This window comes from Salvelinus namaycush, chromosome 27, assembly GCF_016432855.1.
Source record: "Salvelinus namaycush isolate Seneca chromosome 27, SaNama_1.0, whole genome shotgun sequence".
Classification (NCBI taxonomy): Eukaryota; Metazoa; Chordata; class Actinopteri; order Salmoniformes; family Salmonidae; genus Salvelinus; species Salvelinus namaycush.
Genome location: NC_052333.1, coordinates 25587508 through 25604440, shown reverse-complemented (window position 1 = coordinate 25604440; position 16933 = coordinate 25587508). Strand labels below are relative to the sequence as shown.

General features: G+C 40.2%; 1 protein-coding gene across 1 annotated transcript in view; it reads right to left on the bottom strand.

Moving 5' to 3' along the window:
* The window catches only part of LOC120022203 (A-kinase anchor protein 9-like), a 138930-nt gene extending 124010 nt beyond the window's left edge, over positions 1-14920 (bottom strand). The window contains exon 1 of the mRNA XM_038966076.1: positions 14695-14920. Coding sequence (XP_038822004.1) covers positions 14695-14742 — 48 coding nt within the window. The 5' untranslated portion in view covers positions 14743-14920. The remainder of the gene's footprint in view (positions 1-14694) is intronic.
* Between the last annotated feature and the right edge of the window lie 2013 nt (positions 14921-16933).

Below are 16933 nucleotides of genomic sequence, written 5' to 3'. Positions count from 1 at the left end.
GACTTCTTGTGTAGCCTATTACCGGCAACTTCAGGAGAGTAAAGGCAGAATCTGTGAAAGCCAGCAGGAGCGGGAGAAGAAAAGTTGGGTCAGGTTAAGTTATTTTTCATTCTGGTTATCTAGATCTCTGGCGCCCTCGAGACATTTTTCTTATTTCATTCAACCATAAGCTTAAAGCATCAGACAAGCTCAATGCATATAGTTGATTTTATTAAAACACATAAGGTGTGTCCATATGTAAAAAATACACGTTTAAACATTTCGACCAATCGATTGGTCGAAAGAACAGATGACTTACGGTCGACCAAGATTTATATATTTTTTTTTTCTCCCGGGGACAGCCCTACATAGAATAAACACAAATCAGCTCTCAGAGCATGCGACTGTGTGTGTGTACACACACGCACACAAAAACTTCCCTCGGTGTGCAGTCCGCACCCACAAACACACATACATGTAATTTCCCTCCGTGCACCAACAACAGGGGTTCTGTACAGTTAATCGCCACAACTGAATGCTGGCACTAATTACATGACTTGGACAGTAAAAGCCCTGATATCCATTATGGATGAAGGACTGGTGACAGCCACTGAGTGGGGTGAAGTGAGTGAGTTCTAATACAAGAGTCAGTGAACTGAATGGCCGGCTATGGGAGCTGGGTGAAAGTAGGGGAGCTCACACAGCAGGCTATTATGGGCAGCAGATGTCACACGGCATGGCGAGCAACAGGTAGCCCCTGTTGCCAAGGATACTACACCCCACTTACCTGGGAGGGGGCTGACTGCACCATCGGACAACGTAGCTTAAAAGAGGGCACATTTCCAGACTGAGGTTATCCTACAGCACTAGACCTCAATGCAGCTCTACCTAGCGCAACTGCTCGGCATCTGACCGTAAGGCGCTACAGAGGGTAGTGCGTACGGCCCAGTACATCACTGGGGCCAAGCTTCCTGCCATCCAGGACCTATACAATAGGCGGTGTCAGAGGAAAGCCCATAAAATTGTCAGAGACTCCAGTCACCCAAGACATAGACTGTTTTCTGCTACCGCACGGCAAGCGGTACCGGAGCCCCAAGTCTAAGACCAAAAGGCTCCTTAACAGCTTCTACCCCCAAGCCATAAGACTGCTAATCAAATGGCCACCGGACTATTTACAGTTAATCAAATGGCCACCAGACTATTTACATTGACACCCCCCTCCATTTGTTCTGTACACTGCTGCTACTCGTTGTTTATTATGCATAGTCACGTCACCCCTACCTACATGTACAAATTACCTCAACTAACCTGTACCCCTGCACACTGACTCGGTACCGGTACACCCTGTATATAGCCTTGTTATTGTGTTACTTTTTATAATTTTTTACGGTACTTTATTTGGTCAATATTTTCTTAACGCTTCTTGAACTGCACTGTTGGTTAAGGGCTTGTACGTAAGCATTTCACAGTAAGGTCTACACTTGTTGTATTCGGCACATGTGACAAATAAAGTTTGGTTTGAAAATCATCAAGCGGTATGATGAAACTGACTCTCATGAGTACGGCCACAGGAAAGGAAGACCCAGAGTTAACTCTGCTGCAGAGGATACATTCATTATAATAACTGCACCTCAGATTGCAGCCCAAATAAATGCTTCACGGAGTTCAAGTAACAGACACATCTCAACATCAACTGTTCAGAGGAGACTTCAAGAAATCAGGCCATGATGGTCGAATTGCTGCAAAGAAACCACTACTGAAGGACACCAATAAGAAGAAGAGACTTGCTTGGGCTAAGAAACATGAGCAATGGCCATTAGACCGGTGTAAATCTGTCCTTTCAGGTGAAGCTGGTTGAGAGATTGTCAAGCGTGTGCAAAGAAAGCTGTCATCAAGGCAAAGGGTGGCTACTTTGAAGAATCTCAAATATAAAATATATTTGGATTAACACTTGTTTGGTTACTACTTGATCCCATATGTGTTATTTCATAGTGTTGATGTCTTCACTATTATTCTACATTGTAGAAAAAAGTGAAAATAAAGAAAAAAGGAGTAGGTGTCCAAACTTTTGACTGGTACTGTATATAAAGACAAAAATGTACTTGTGTAGTTTATGCCCTTAGCCTTTGCATATACCATTATGTACAGTGTCTTCAGATAGTATTCATACCCCTTAACTTATTCCACATTCTGTTATGTTACAGCCTGATTTCAATTTATAAAAATAAAAAAATAAAAAATAATTCAATCCCCACTCGCCCATTTACAAACAATACCCCATTATGATAAAGTGAAAACATGTTTTCGGGAATTTTATCAAACGTATTGAAAAATAAATACAAAAATATTTAATTTAGATAAGTATTCACACCTGAGTCAATACTTCGTAGAAGCACCTTTGGCAGTGATTACAGCTGTGAGTCTTTCTTTCAGTTGTGAGACTAAGAGCTTTGCCCACCTGGAATGTACAATATTTGCACATTCTTTGCTAGATAAACATTTTTAGGTTTTGCCATAGATTTTCAAGTAAATTTAAGTCAAAACTGTAACTCGGCCAGGAACATTCACTTTCTTCCTGGTAAGCAACTCCAGCGTAGATTTGGCCTTGTGTTTTAGGTTACTGTCCTGCTGAAATGTGAACTCATCTCCCAGTGTCTGGAAAAACTCCTCATTCCTTAACGATTTCAAGCATACCCATTACATGTTGCAGCGACCACTATGGTTGAAAATATGGAGAGTAGTACCCTTGTAATGTCTTGTATTGTATTTGCCCCAAATATAACACTTTGCATTCAGGACAAAGGTTAATTGCTTTTCCACATTTTATGCAGTATTACTTTAGTGCCTTGTTGCAAACAGGATGCATGTTTAGATTTTTTTTAAATTCTGTACATGCTTCCTTTTTACATTTTTCCCCCCTTTTTCTCTCCAATTTCAATCCAATGACCATCTTGTCTCATTGCTGCAACTTCATCAGGCTCAGGAGAGGCAAAGGTCGAGTCATGCGTCCTCCGAAACATGACACGCCAAGCCGTGCTTGTCAACACCCGCTCGCTTAACCTGGAAGCCAGCCACACCAATGTGTCCGAGGATTAACAGTTCAACTGACTACCAGAGTCAGCTTGCAGGCACCCAGCCCGCCACAAGGAGTCGCTAGAACGCGATGAGCCAAGTAAAGCCCACCCGGCCAAACCCTCACCTAACTGGGCCAACTGTGCGCCGCCCTATAGTACCTCCGGTCACGGCCGGATCGAACCCCAGGCTGTAGTGACGCCGCAACACTGCGATGCAGTGCCTTAGACCACTGCACACTCGGGAGGCCTGGCTTCCTTCAGTTGACTCAGTCAATTAGGTTAGTATTGTCGTGTAACTACAACGTTGTTCATCCATCCTCAGTTTTCTCCTATCATAGCCATTAAACTCCAACTGTTTTAAAGTCACCATTGACCTCATGGTGAAATCCTTGAGCAATTTCCTTCCTCTCTGGCAACTGAGTTAGGAAGGACGCCTGTATCTTTGTAGCGACTAGGTGTATTGATACACCATCCAAAGTTTAACTATTTTTTGTATTTTTTTTTTTACCCATCTACCAATAGGTGCCCTTCTTTGCAAGGCATTGGATAACCAGCTTTTTAGATTTTTTTTTATACTTCAAGGGGTAATAAAACTCCAAGTAAAACAGAAAAATGATCCTTGGTATGACCTTCCTAAAACAATTCCATATAGCTTAGTAGTAAACCCCCCATTATCAAAATGTGTTTTTTGGTAGAAATGCCTTATGGAACTTTCCTGTGCCTTAAAAACACACTTATATGCTATCTGTAAGTAGGAATACAATAGTTAAATTAAGAGCTTAGTTGGTTTAGCCACAGAAAAAGTCACCAACCTTCCTGCAAGCCATTATTGGCTGAGATAATGATTGGGCTGGACACCGAGAGATGAGTTTGGATTGGTCTGCCATGTAGCACGCTTCGCTCTATAATATGAGCTGGTCAGTATGTGCAGGTAATCCTTTCTGAAGCAGCTTTTTTGAAAGATATCACATAGCAGAATTGCAAAAATGTTGCTCTCCACTTTCTGGAGGACTGAGTTTTGAAATCAGTGGAATTAGAGTATGATAGCTAAGGAGATGGATAAAATTCTGCCGTTTGATCTTCAAACTAAGGACAACCATGGCATCCGCGACAGAGAGAGAGAGAAGCGCTCATCCATGTATAAGGCAAGAGTCTAGCTAGCTACATTTTCAGATATTACACGTTTCTTATTTTGTCAGAACATTGCAAGTGAAAGTGCACTGTTAGCTAGCTAGCTAACGTTACATGTATGATCTGTGTAGTAAAATTACTCGTATCTCAGAGCCATTTGCATTGCTAGTTATAGCCTAATGTTAGCTAGCTAACATTGAACCTGGTTGGTTAGCTACCTGCAGATTCATGCAGGGTATTAACATATTGAGTTGGGATTATGGTTCATTGTTTAGCTAGCTCACTACACGTCCAAACAAAAGACTCCGCTATGCAAGTACAGTTGAAGTCGGAAGTTTACATACACCTTAGCCAAATACATTTAAATTCAGTTTCACAATTCCTGACATTAAATCCCAGTAAGAATTCCCTGTCTTAGGTCAGTTAGAATCACCACTTAATTTTAAGAATGTGAAATGTCAGAATAATAGTAGAGGTTATTTTATTTATTTCATCACATTCCCAGTGGGTCAGAAGTTTACATACATACACTCAATTAGTATTTGGTAGCATTGCCTTTAAATTGTTTCACTTGGGTCAAACGTTTTGGGTAGCCTTCCACAAGCTTCCCACAATATGTTGGGTGGATTTTGGCCCATTCCTCCTGACAGAGCTGGTGTCAGGTTTGTAGGCCTACTTGCTCGCACAAGCTTTTTCTGTTCTGCACACACATTTTCTATAGGATTGAGGGCAGGGCTTTGTAATGGCCACTCCAATACCTTGACTTTGTTGTCCTTAAGCCATTTTGCCACAACTTTGGAAGTATGCTTGGGGTCAATGTCCATTTGGAAGACCCATTTGCGCCCAAGCTTTAACTTCCTGACTGATGTCTTGAGATGCTGCTTCAATATATCTACATAATTTCCCTCCCTCATGATGCCATCTATTTTGTGAAGTGCACCAGTCCCTCCTGCAGCAAAGCACCCCCACAAAATGATGCTGCCACCCCCGTTCTTCACGGTTGGGATGGTGTTCTTCGGCTTGCAAGCCTCCCTCTTTTTCCTCCAAACATAATGATGGTCATTATGGCCAAACAGTTCTATTTTTGTTTCATCAGACAAGAGGACATTTCTCCAAAAAGTACGATCTTTGTCCCCATGTGCAGTTGCAAACCGTAGTCTCGCTTTTTTTATGGCGGTTTTGGAGCAGTGGCTTCTTCCTTGCTGAGCGGTCTTTCAGGTTATGTCGATATAGGACTCGTTATACTGTGGATATAGATATTTTTGTACCCGTTTCCTCAAGCATCTTCACAAGGTCCTTTGCTGTTGTTCTTGGATTGATTTGCACTTTTCGCACCAAAGTACGTTCATCTCTAGGAGACAGAACGCGTCTCCTTCCTGAATGGTATGACGGCTGCGTGGTCCCATGGTGTTTATACTTGCGTGCCATTGTTTGTACAGATGAACGTGGTACCTTCAGGCGTTTGGAAATTGCTCCCTAGGATGAACCAGACTTGTGGAGGTCTACAATTCTTTTTCTAAGGTCTTGGCTGATTTCTTTTCATTGACTCAAATTATGTCAATTAGCCTATCAGAAGCATTTTAAGCCATGACATCATTTTCTGGAATTTTCCAAGCTGTTTAAAGGCACAGTCAATTTAGTGAATGTAAACTTCTGACCCACTGGAATTGTGATAGTGAATTATAAGTGAAATAATCTGCCTGTAAACGATTGTTGGAAAAATTATTTGTGTCATGCACAAAGTAGATGTCCTAACAGACTTGCCAAAACTATAGTTTGTTAATACATGTAGGCCAATAGTTTGTAGATGGTCTGGTCCAGATCTTTGGGGATTTGCACAGCAGAAGCAAATTCAATTCATTTTCTCCCAAAAGTAAATTGGAATCCTTGGCTAATCTTTCACAGAGTTCAATTGCAGATGATTCTGTGTTGCCCTATTTGGAAAAGGACCATTGAGTTGGACAAGCACATGGGACTGAGGCCTGTGTAGGTGTATAATGCCATCTGCAGTCTCAAAGATGGAGTAACTCTGACAATGTTTTGCAAACATTCTTTATCTAGGACAGACAGGTAGCCTTAAGTCGTCACTGCTTATTCCTATGCTACTCTAAGCACTTCAAATCAAAACACTGGCTTGTTGGATAATAATTCTAGAGATTTCTGCATCAAGCATTCCATCATTGAGTTGTTTCACAAAAGTTCTAGGTTAGCTAATTCAGCCGCTGGCACCGTTACAAGAGAGCGATTATCTGTTACTCAGTGTCACTGCTTATCCCCCACTGATACCAACAATAGATAAACACAATTAACATCGAACACCGTACCATACTAGGTTCAGTGTTTTTTTGGGGCTTTCTATTTGATCAATTATGGCACATTGAGTAATGTTTGCTGTATGTGAGTGACGATTGTTCACTTAGACAGATCACACTATAGATAGCTTGTTTTCTGTGCCCACTAGGCTACTGTGATTTTTTGTTGTTGTAACAAGCACTGATTGAAAGACCATGAATAACGATCAACAGCAGATTAAATTAGGCGGTAGTGTAGTTAAAGGCCTAAATACGTGGGACCCTTATCACATTTGTAACACCCATCTTCATTGCCAAGATGAATACTAGAATGACTTAGGCTATAGCATTAGCTGCTCAAAGGCAAAAGGCTGAACAATACACTAACCACAGCTGGGTGTACAAACGGAAAATGTTTAGGTAGCCTAAAAGTTTTGTACCTCCAAATGGTCATGAATGTGTTCAGTTGGCTGTGGTTGAACTAAGGGCACTTGGCTCTGGAAACTAGACCATTACACAAGATTGCTAATGACTCCATTTCGGTCTAAAGCTGAGTCAAGACTGATTAATTACCCAAAGGCTCCGAACGTACGCTCAATATGGACTAAACAGAGTGTGACCACCATTCGGGGTATTATAACTTGATTCAAACTTGTAATTGCTTGCGAGTCGGAAGTAGCAGACAGTTTTACTATAGGAATTGCAGGATTGATTCAAAGTGCCACCTCAAGAGTAGAAGAAAAATGCCATACACCCACAAAGTAAAGATAGCTCTATTACTTTAAGGATCTTGTAGAAAGGAGCTTAGGTGGTGGGTGTTTAGAGGCCCCTATCTTGGCGGAGTAGAGACATTTTTGCATTTTTCAGCAAATTTCCTGCAATTCTACAAATTTTGCCATGGCTAATGCTGTGTTCATTTGCTCAAACAAAATCCATACATTGAAAAAACAAATGTGTGGGGTGGGGGGGGGGGGGGGGTTCTCCCTGTCTAGCTTTTATTTTGGTGATTGTAAATTCTCAAAGATAATATTATTAAAAGTGCAATATGCTGAAATCGCGCTGCCTATTGATGATGCTGAAATTCTAATAGTTGGAACTAATTTCAGTTTATGTGACAAAACAATCAATGTATTGTGTAGAGAATCATAGTACCATCTAAACAGTTGTGAAATATATTTTGTTGTATTATAATATATATATAATATACAATATAATACAATATAATATTGTATTTTCAGCTGATTGAAACAGGTGTACAAAACTCAAAAGTAAGATGCAAAAACAAAACTTAAGAACAGGAGGCATAGAATTAACGCACATAGAACAGATCTATCACTTACACTTGCATTCAATGAGTGACAGATCTATAACTCTCATTTCTGAATTTGATCAGGTCATCCAAAAAGTGACATATTGCAGCTTTAAAAATATATATATTAGGTATTTTCTATGTACTTTATATATGGTTGTAGTCATTTAAAAGCATTTTTCCATCACGGAAAATATATACACTACCGTTCAAAAGTTTGGGGCAACTTAAAAATGTCCCACTTTTTTAAAGAAAAGCAAATTTTGTCCTTTAAAATTACATCAAATTGATCAGAAATACAGTGTAGACATTGTTAATGTTGTAAATGACTATTGGAGCTGGAAACGATTGGAGCTGATTTTTTTATGGAATCTCTACATAGGCCCATTATCAGCAACCATCACTCCTGTGTTCCAATGGCACGTTGTGTTAGCTAATCCAAGTTGATCATTTTAAAAAGGAGTTTAGAAATTCCATTAAAGACCAGCCGTTTCCAGCTCCAATAGTCATTTCCGACATTAACAATGTCTACACTGTATTTCTGATCAATTTGATGTTATTTTAATGGACACATTTTTTTGCTTCTCTTTGAAAAACAAGAACATTTTTAAGTGACCCCAAACTTTTGAACGGTAGTGTATATATTTTTTTTTTCACTGTTTGGACTTAGGCCATGCAATAACCAAAAAACGCTTAGGCGGCCTGCCCAAGAATTTCAACGGCAGAAAAATCCCTGATTAATAAAATCAACTAGCCCTAAACTCCATTTCCGTGAACAGTCAAATGAGCTGTGTCAGAGCTCTAAAGCACTATTAGTGTCGTTCCAGTGACGAGGTAAGCCACTTGCTGTTGCTGGCACAATGCCCGACAGCCATCTTGACTGCTGCTGCGACAATCAAAAGTTGGCATATGTCAACACAGTCATGACACATATTGATTCCGACACCATCAAAAAAAGCATAGGCTACAGGCAGCAAAATCTAATAGGGGCGAAAAATAAAACATGTCAATGATCTAAAAAGGCCAGTATTGGAATTGAAATAAAATAAATGAGACAGCTTTCATGTTTCCAACAGTTCTCCATTGCAGACTGTGGAGAGGCTCTTCTGTATTATTTTTAAGCGAGAGCCTTTTGGGCCTCTGTGCTCCAGAGAACATATGAAATGGTGGGTTTTGTGATTCTCCTCAGCCACAAACTTACTACATGATGGCTCCAGTCCTTTAAATATTTAGCATAATATTAGGACGTGCAAGAAAATGGTGAAAGGAGAAGCTGTTGAGGCACAATTACAATACCATGGAGCACAGGGGTTGACTTGACTGTAGGATATTCATGTTGTTTCATTTGTGAAAAGTACACACTTTAAATCAAATGCATATCGACCTGGCTGTTATTGTTGAAGGTGCAGAAAGATGGAATGGAATTCACTAAAACGCTAGGCTATATGCTCAGTAAAACCCATGAGGTTTGATAAAGCCACCTGGGTGAATGGGAAATAGGAAAAGTAAGGCATTGGCAATGTTTTCCCTAAAAACAAAATGTTGATGGCGGGGTGCAGAGGAACCTGTAACAGCCCCCATGGAGCCAACATCAAAACATTTCTATTGAAGTCAATGGAGGTCAAACTCCTTCAGGTGAGGCAACATAACTGTGAGGGATAGCATTGGTAAGGAAATCACTGTATTATCCTTTTCATACACAGTCCAAAATCACACTAATTTACCATGCCTGCTTTTTTTATACCAGCTTTTTCAAATATCTGAAAGGGTAGGGGGTTATGGCAAATTCAAAGCCACCTTATGACCCTTATGCCTTTCATATCAAGACGTTTTTCAGCCAACATTACCATAATGTTAACATTTTCCACCTTTTCTTTATATCTGAAAGGTTAGGCAAGTATCAAAGCCAAAACTGTCATTTCCGCCAAACAACCTGATAATAATTTCGGTAAAGTTCTGCCTACGGGTTAGTATGAAACGTAGCCGCAATGCTGAGGCGGCGTTGGCAGGCACTACGCTCTTTAACTCTTGATGGTTGCTAGGCAGCGCCATGTTACCATCCTGGCAGTTAGACAAAGTGACATGCCTTGCAAAGTTTCTCTCTTCGCATAGCCCCTACTAAGCATGCACTGTTTTCTTAACCACAACTGGATGAATCAATAAAGAATTAGAGGGAATAAATATCACTGAATGATTATGAATAAAGTAGGCTAACGCAATTGAAGGCATGTATCAAATTGTTGCTTACTGAATCTCCCAGAGTCATCCAATCCTTGCAATAAATTTGCAATAGCCTACCCGCAAGTGGTCAACTTGATAATTTCAGCACTGTTTTGATTGGGACAGTGCCATCGCACTGCTTTGAGACAAGGGTGGGGATTCGTCTTGATAAATCAATAATGTCAGATTTTAGTTTTCACTGAATCTCCGTTTGGATATTGGTTAGGCTACAATTAGGTTGGGGAAACGTTAGCTAAGTTCAGGGGAGTGCTGCTCATGATCATCTTGTCTAGTTGGCTCATGTATTAGAAAATTGTGCCAGCATGTTATGTAGTTTAACAAGTGGATTATTTTACTCTTCAATCGCAGTTGCTTGGTAGCCTAGGGCTACTCCCGACCAAAAGCCTGTGAATTCACTGACTTGTCTGATAATCAATGTGATTTTGTTTCACTGAATCTGTCTCTATAGGCTATTTGGTTAATTGGTTTCTGACTGGGCAAATAAGTGGAGGTGGTATAAGCTAATTTATTGTTTGCTCATTTATCACTGATCAGAAACATTTAGCATGCAATAATGTAGCATAAATCAAGTGTAGGCCTATTATTTTGCCCGATCGCGTATAGGCAACTCCAAAAGTCTGCAGAGGTTGTGATATATGAACACGAGAGTCACATGCTTGTGAAAATAGGATTTGTATTATTTTCTATCGGTATCATGCTGAACACACTACGGCTGCTCCCTAACAAAGTAGAGAGGGTAGGAAAGACGAAACGTGGATCAAAAAAGCATGAGCTTGGATTTGTATATTTGGATCCCCCATTAGCTTTTGCAGAAGCAGTAAATACTCTTCCTGGGGTTCACAAAAAACACAAAACAACTAAGAAAAACACTGATACACAAGGACAGTCACAATTTTAAAATACAACAATATACTGTACAAACAATACAAAACAAAAATACAAACAATACAACTAAAGAATAATGTGTGTGTTAGAGTGTCTGTGTGTACGCATGTGTATGTGCTTGGGCTCTGTTTCAAAATATGACTTTATTTTATTTATGACAGCGGTTCCACACTTTCCCGTGACACAAGTTGTGTGGGAACAATATTATTTGTATTTTTTTCAGTTATATTCTTACTAAAAAGTATATGTGTGTTTACTGATCGGGTAGGTGTGTATTGTCTGTTTAATGAACAAAGTTATTAAAACAAATTTGTAAGCATTAGGCTACCAACAGAGTAAATGTGACATGTGGTGGTCCCACCTAGCTATCTTAAGATGAAAGCAATTTGAAAAACCGAGAAAGCAGATTGTGCTGATTTATTGGTGCATTGAACCATGTCATTTAAAAAATGTGGATACTGCTAAAACAATGTAATTATCTGTACTCTGCCATCTTTATGCACGTTCGCCATTTCATTGTATAAAATGTCAAATCAAAATACTACTCATAATACAGAGCAAGCGATAAAGCTTCATATCACACCAATTATTGCTTTGTAGCACCTACAGAAGAAACATTATAGTCTTAAAGGAGGCCTGCGTAAAGCCAGAATGTTGCAAATATTCCAACTTCAACTATTTATTAAGATAAAAATATGTGTCAAAAATCCTTCCACCAAAAGGACCCTCCTATGGATTATATTTTGTGAAAATAATTTTGTTGTTGTTGTTGTTGAGGAATCATCCAATTTGTGGCCATGTGCAGATTAACTGATTTAACTGATTTCAATATTGCTGATACAAAACCCTTTTCAGTCCTTCTTACCCCTGGTCCATCAAATTCCAAATCAACCTTGCAGTCCTTTTTAACGTTAATATAGCAGAGAATCGTAGCTGGGGGAGAGCTCTATGAAAGATAAAAAATTATCAAAGTTTAAGATAAGCTATGTTTCATATAACACTTAAGATGTTTTGTTTTATAGTATAGCCTATAGTTAGATGAGTGAGGTCAAGCCATGGCCTGTGTCCTGACAGGGGATTATCCTTAATCAAGCAGGTTATGCTGGGTACCTCTGTCATCAATTACCTAAAGGCTAGGTCTGGGTCTACTAATGTCTCATATAGGCTAGTTGGCAAGTGTCTTTGAAAGTCTTATAAGCCTAGTACTATATGTATCATAGCAATTAAGTGTTGAGTGGTGACGCTTGTTTCCATGTCGCAATTTCCAGATGCAAAGTTGTGTGTGCATTCACAGATTAAATGATGGCACGCAAAAGGAAAACGTCCTGCTTGATTGAAGATCACGCACACAAGAATATGGAAGATATTTGAGCCTCCACTTAGGTTGATTACCATAAAATTTGACTTGATGGAATTCAAGTTCTTGGAGTTTAGTGCTTTCCCTATATTAATTTAGATTTTTTTTTTTTTTATGTAAACAAATACATATTTCTGCCGAGACACGCTTTTAAATAGACAGTCTCAATTACTCAATGACTGGAAGTCTATGGGAACAGATAGCGCTAACGTTAGTAGCAATGCCCCCCTTTCCATAGAAAATCATTCAATCTGATTGTGGGGCCTGCTAAGTACCCACAATCAGAAAAGGACAAAGGAGTCGAGGAGAGGACAGACTTTGAGAATCTCCCATGGAGTCAGTACATTTCTTTGACTCCTAGATGGCCTAGACCTATACTTTTGCAACCACTCTGAAGCATTTCTTATTTTATTAAGTAGTTAACTTATTTTCTCCCATTGCTAGTTACAACCTTGTCTCATCGCTGCAACTTCAATGGGTTCGGGAGAGGCAAAGGTCGAGACATGCGTCCTCCAAATGCCTGGCCGCCTACTTCTTAAGAGACTGCTCGCTTAACCCGTAAGTCAGCCGCACCAATGAGTCGGGGGAAACATCGTTCACAAGGAGTCGCTAGAGCATGATGAGCCAAGGAAAGCCCCCCTCTGGCCAAACACTCCCTTAATCCGGACGGCGCTGGCCCAATTGTGCGCCCCCCTATGGGGCTCCCAGTCATGGTCGGCTGTGACAGCCTGGGATCGAACCCCCGGCTGTAGTGGCGCCTCAGCACTAATATGTAGTGGTGCCTTACTGCTATCGTTACTGAGCATTTAAATATAGCCTTGCTAGTTGATTATTGAGACAGTCTAGTTTTAATTTGCACGTTCCAAAATAGTTTCAGGTGTGGTGACACAAAAAGTGTTTTCCCTTTCAATAGATCTAGCCTTCAAATACTGAATAAATACTACTGGCTCAAAATAGATAGATTCATGACTCAAAATAAACCTCTAGTGGCATGGTGGAGAGGTGCCAAGTCAAGGTATTGTGCATTAGGGCATAAGCTCATTAAGGGACTAAGGTAAGGGAATGACACTGCAAAGGTCGGTAACCTCAAATTCTGAAAGGACTTTCAGTTTGTCTAAACATTCGACTGTTACCGGACAAATTTTGGTCTGTGCTTCAGTTAAACTCTGCCATTGGTGACATATGCAAATCGCGTGCGAATTACGTCAGCATTGAAAATACAAACCGACATACAGACCAGCGTACAGAAAGTCGTGTTAATAACACTACTCTGTGGATATTGTCTCAGACTACCTCCAACATATGGACAAAAATCAGCAGAAAACAGGTGAAGTACGTTCAAATTAAGTTTATTCAACAGTCTGACTTGTGACATGACTGTTTACAAAAAGTGAGCCTACATGTAAGAGACGAGGGAGGAGTCTTCCAGTCTCGGATTTGTAGAGGCTAACCTGCGCTCTCGGATTTGTAGAGGCTAACCTGAGGCCAGTCCAGTGTACTTTCCTTCCATCTGCCTCCAAGCACCCTTATATATTTTTGGGACTCTAGCAGGGAAGTGACTATTCTATTTTTAAACTATTGTCATCCTTCTCAGTTGACTATGAGGGTGGGTTATCGTATCATCATAAAGTAGGCTACTGTGCCTGTTCACTGGATATTTCGAAATTCTATTGAAAATTCTGATTAAAATAATACACACATTGAAATATTATGTGAGGTGAGCATATGTTGCATTGCAAAGCTTGATTGATTGATTGATTTCATGGAGAGCGGAGCTTGTGTGACCTCCCTTCTGCATGAGATAAGCAGTTGGCACCTTTTCTTTTTTTACATCATTCAGCAGGGTTGTTATGACCTCATTTATAGCACTGGTTGTTACATTGTAACGATAGCATACATTCAAAAAAGGAAACAAAGAATCAGTCACGTATGGAACATGTGAGTTTGCTCAAGCTAACTAGGGGCATGTCCTGAACCTGTCACACAAGAATCTCAATATTTTAATCACGTGGTGTTAATAAAGCATGACGTTGACAGGAAAGGATGAATTAGTTCGCTAACTATCGAAGTTCAAATTAATACTTCTCTTCAAAACTGGTAATTACATTTTAGGAGGAAACAGCACGTTTCTATGAGATACCAATGGAACTTCACATGACAAAGGAAGTCTTGCTAGCTGGCTAACACAGACACCTAACCCCCCGGGCTGTCATCCATGCCATGGGGGCGCATGTTTTCTAGTAGTGACAGCTGACAGGGACGGGAACACGGAAGGGACTCCCGAAACAACGAATTACTAAATAAAACGATATAAGCCCATGTATAACTGAGCACGTGCAGCAATGAATGTGGTTCCCAAGCCAGACTAACAGAAACGCAGATAAATAATTGACCTCGGCTAGATAGCTAGTAACTAGGCTATCATACCTTTGCCTTGCCGGCCTCGAGCTTCTTTTGCCTCTCTTCGTCTTCCATTACCGTTGTCACTGTGGCTGAGAGAAGAGGAAAAGGGCTTCATGCGAAGAGTTAGCCAATTAGCCCAGAGACTGTGGGGAAAGTTTCTGTTTGTTGACATTCACTTTGTTTAGTAATGGTTTCATATCACTGCGACAGGCTTGCATTAGGAGAAGATCCTTGCTACAACCACATCTCCGCCGCCATGTTATCCACGTAAACACGATTGCGTTGACGTCACGTAGGTGGATGTTTTCTGCTGCGACGCCCCTTTAGGAACGTACTGCAGGAAATGTCAAAACGTGTCATTTGATTAAAACAAATTACAGAGGGAAACATACTGTACACAAATTAAATATACATTGATTGAAATCATATGCGTGAGTAAATAAAAATAATTTCTGTCGAGGTGCAAACAAGGTCTCAGTGTTGCACAATTGCTAATCGTGATTCATTTCACGCTGCCCCGTTAAGAACAGATCTAAAACATTCACAATATTGTTCAAACTGAGTTTAGAGTTTAAAAAAATAAAGTTTTCGTACTCTAATAATAATATCATGACGAATTTATAGTGGTCTCTCCATATGATTATTTCTGCAATTTTGGTATTAAAACTAATATAAAACGAGAGCACAATTTGCACATAATCATAGAATATGTCCATCTGACATTTACAGTCACCCCAACCTCATCACAAATTATACCACTTATAGCATTTAGGAACATTCTCTGGATTCTCCATTGCGCTGGAAAACCATGCAGACCCTGATAATCAGCATTGTAAATGTGATTTAGGTCAAGAAAGCTCACAGAAAAGAAACATCAAACCTTTGAAGCTTCTACACAGACAGTGACACCTACACACCGGCAGCAGCAGGAGAAGGGGGTCTGTGTCTTCGACTGATGGGAGCTGTGTAGCTTATGGTCTGGCAGATCTTGAATTCCACCCATCTTCTCTTCGACATCCTTAGTTCAGATCCCACCTGTGAACTTTTGTTGTTTGTGCAGCACCTTCAGCAAGACCTGCTGCCCATCTGAACGTTTTAGGCTATGTCAGTGGCACAGTAACCCAAGCACCACCACGATTGCAGGGCATCAACAAATGGATCAGGAAACTGATCTAGATTATGTCAACACAGTGACAGTTTTCATAGAGTCCACAAAGACATTTCGACTGTTAAACTATAGGAGTTGGGTTGTTTTGGTAGAGGTTGTTTGTTTCCAGTTCGTCTTGAAAGAAACAATTAGGGCTGAGACGAGCCTGAAAATAGGCTTTGGGACATTACTGTTGGTCAATATCTATTTCCCTATTGATTTAGTCTTGAGGATCACAATCCTGCTAAAAGCCATTATCAGAGAGACCAATCCAGGGGCAACTATAGCATAGGAGGTTGGCGGAACCTTAATTGGGGAGGACAGGCTCGTGGTAATGGCTGGAGCGGAATTAGTGAATCCATTCATGCCGTTCCAAACTTTATCATGAGTCGTTCTCCCCCCAGTAGCTTCCTGTGGGTTTTAGGATTATGGGATATTCACAGTCATATCAGATACCGCTGCTGCCCTATGAGGTCTCAACAGAATCCCTTAACAAATACATTTGAGGGAAAAATGCTACAAGACCATGATTTGCACTATAACAAAACAAGCATTCAAGGCTTGAATAAATAACCATAGGTTACAATAATAAACAAATGTATTGGTTAGGTATCTTTCTGGATCACCAATACAGTTGGCCTACGTCAAGTAAAAAGAAAGAAACTCTTTATGCTCTCTATAAACTGAATTCCACCCATTTTCACTGGGGTGGCAGACAGCCTAGTTGTAAAGAGTGTTTGGCTAGTAACCAAAAGGTCTCTGGTTCAAATCCCTGAGCCAATTAGTTGATGTAGGCTTGAGCAAGGCACTTAACCCTAATTGCTCCTGTAAATCGCTCTAGATAAGAGTGTCGGATAAAATATGAATAAGCTGGCTTTTTAAGTGTGTGCATACAAATAAAGCAGTCACATTTCAGCAGTAGACTTAGGCATAACCATAAGGTATGGAGAAAGTTACTGATTTTAAGTGTATGTGCCCTGGGATGAACATAACAACAACAAGCAAACTAAAGAAAAGTGTAAGCCAGCACAATAACTGTTCATCACATCAGTAACTAGACACAGATGAGACCCTCTTTATGAGCTGTGGATCGAGTGGGAGAATAAGGAAGCGAGA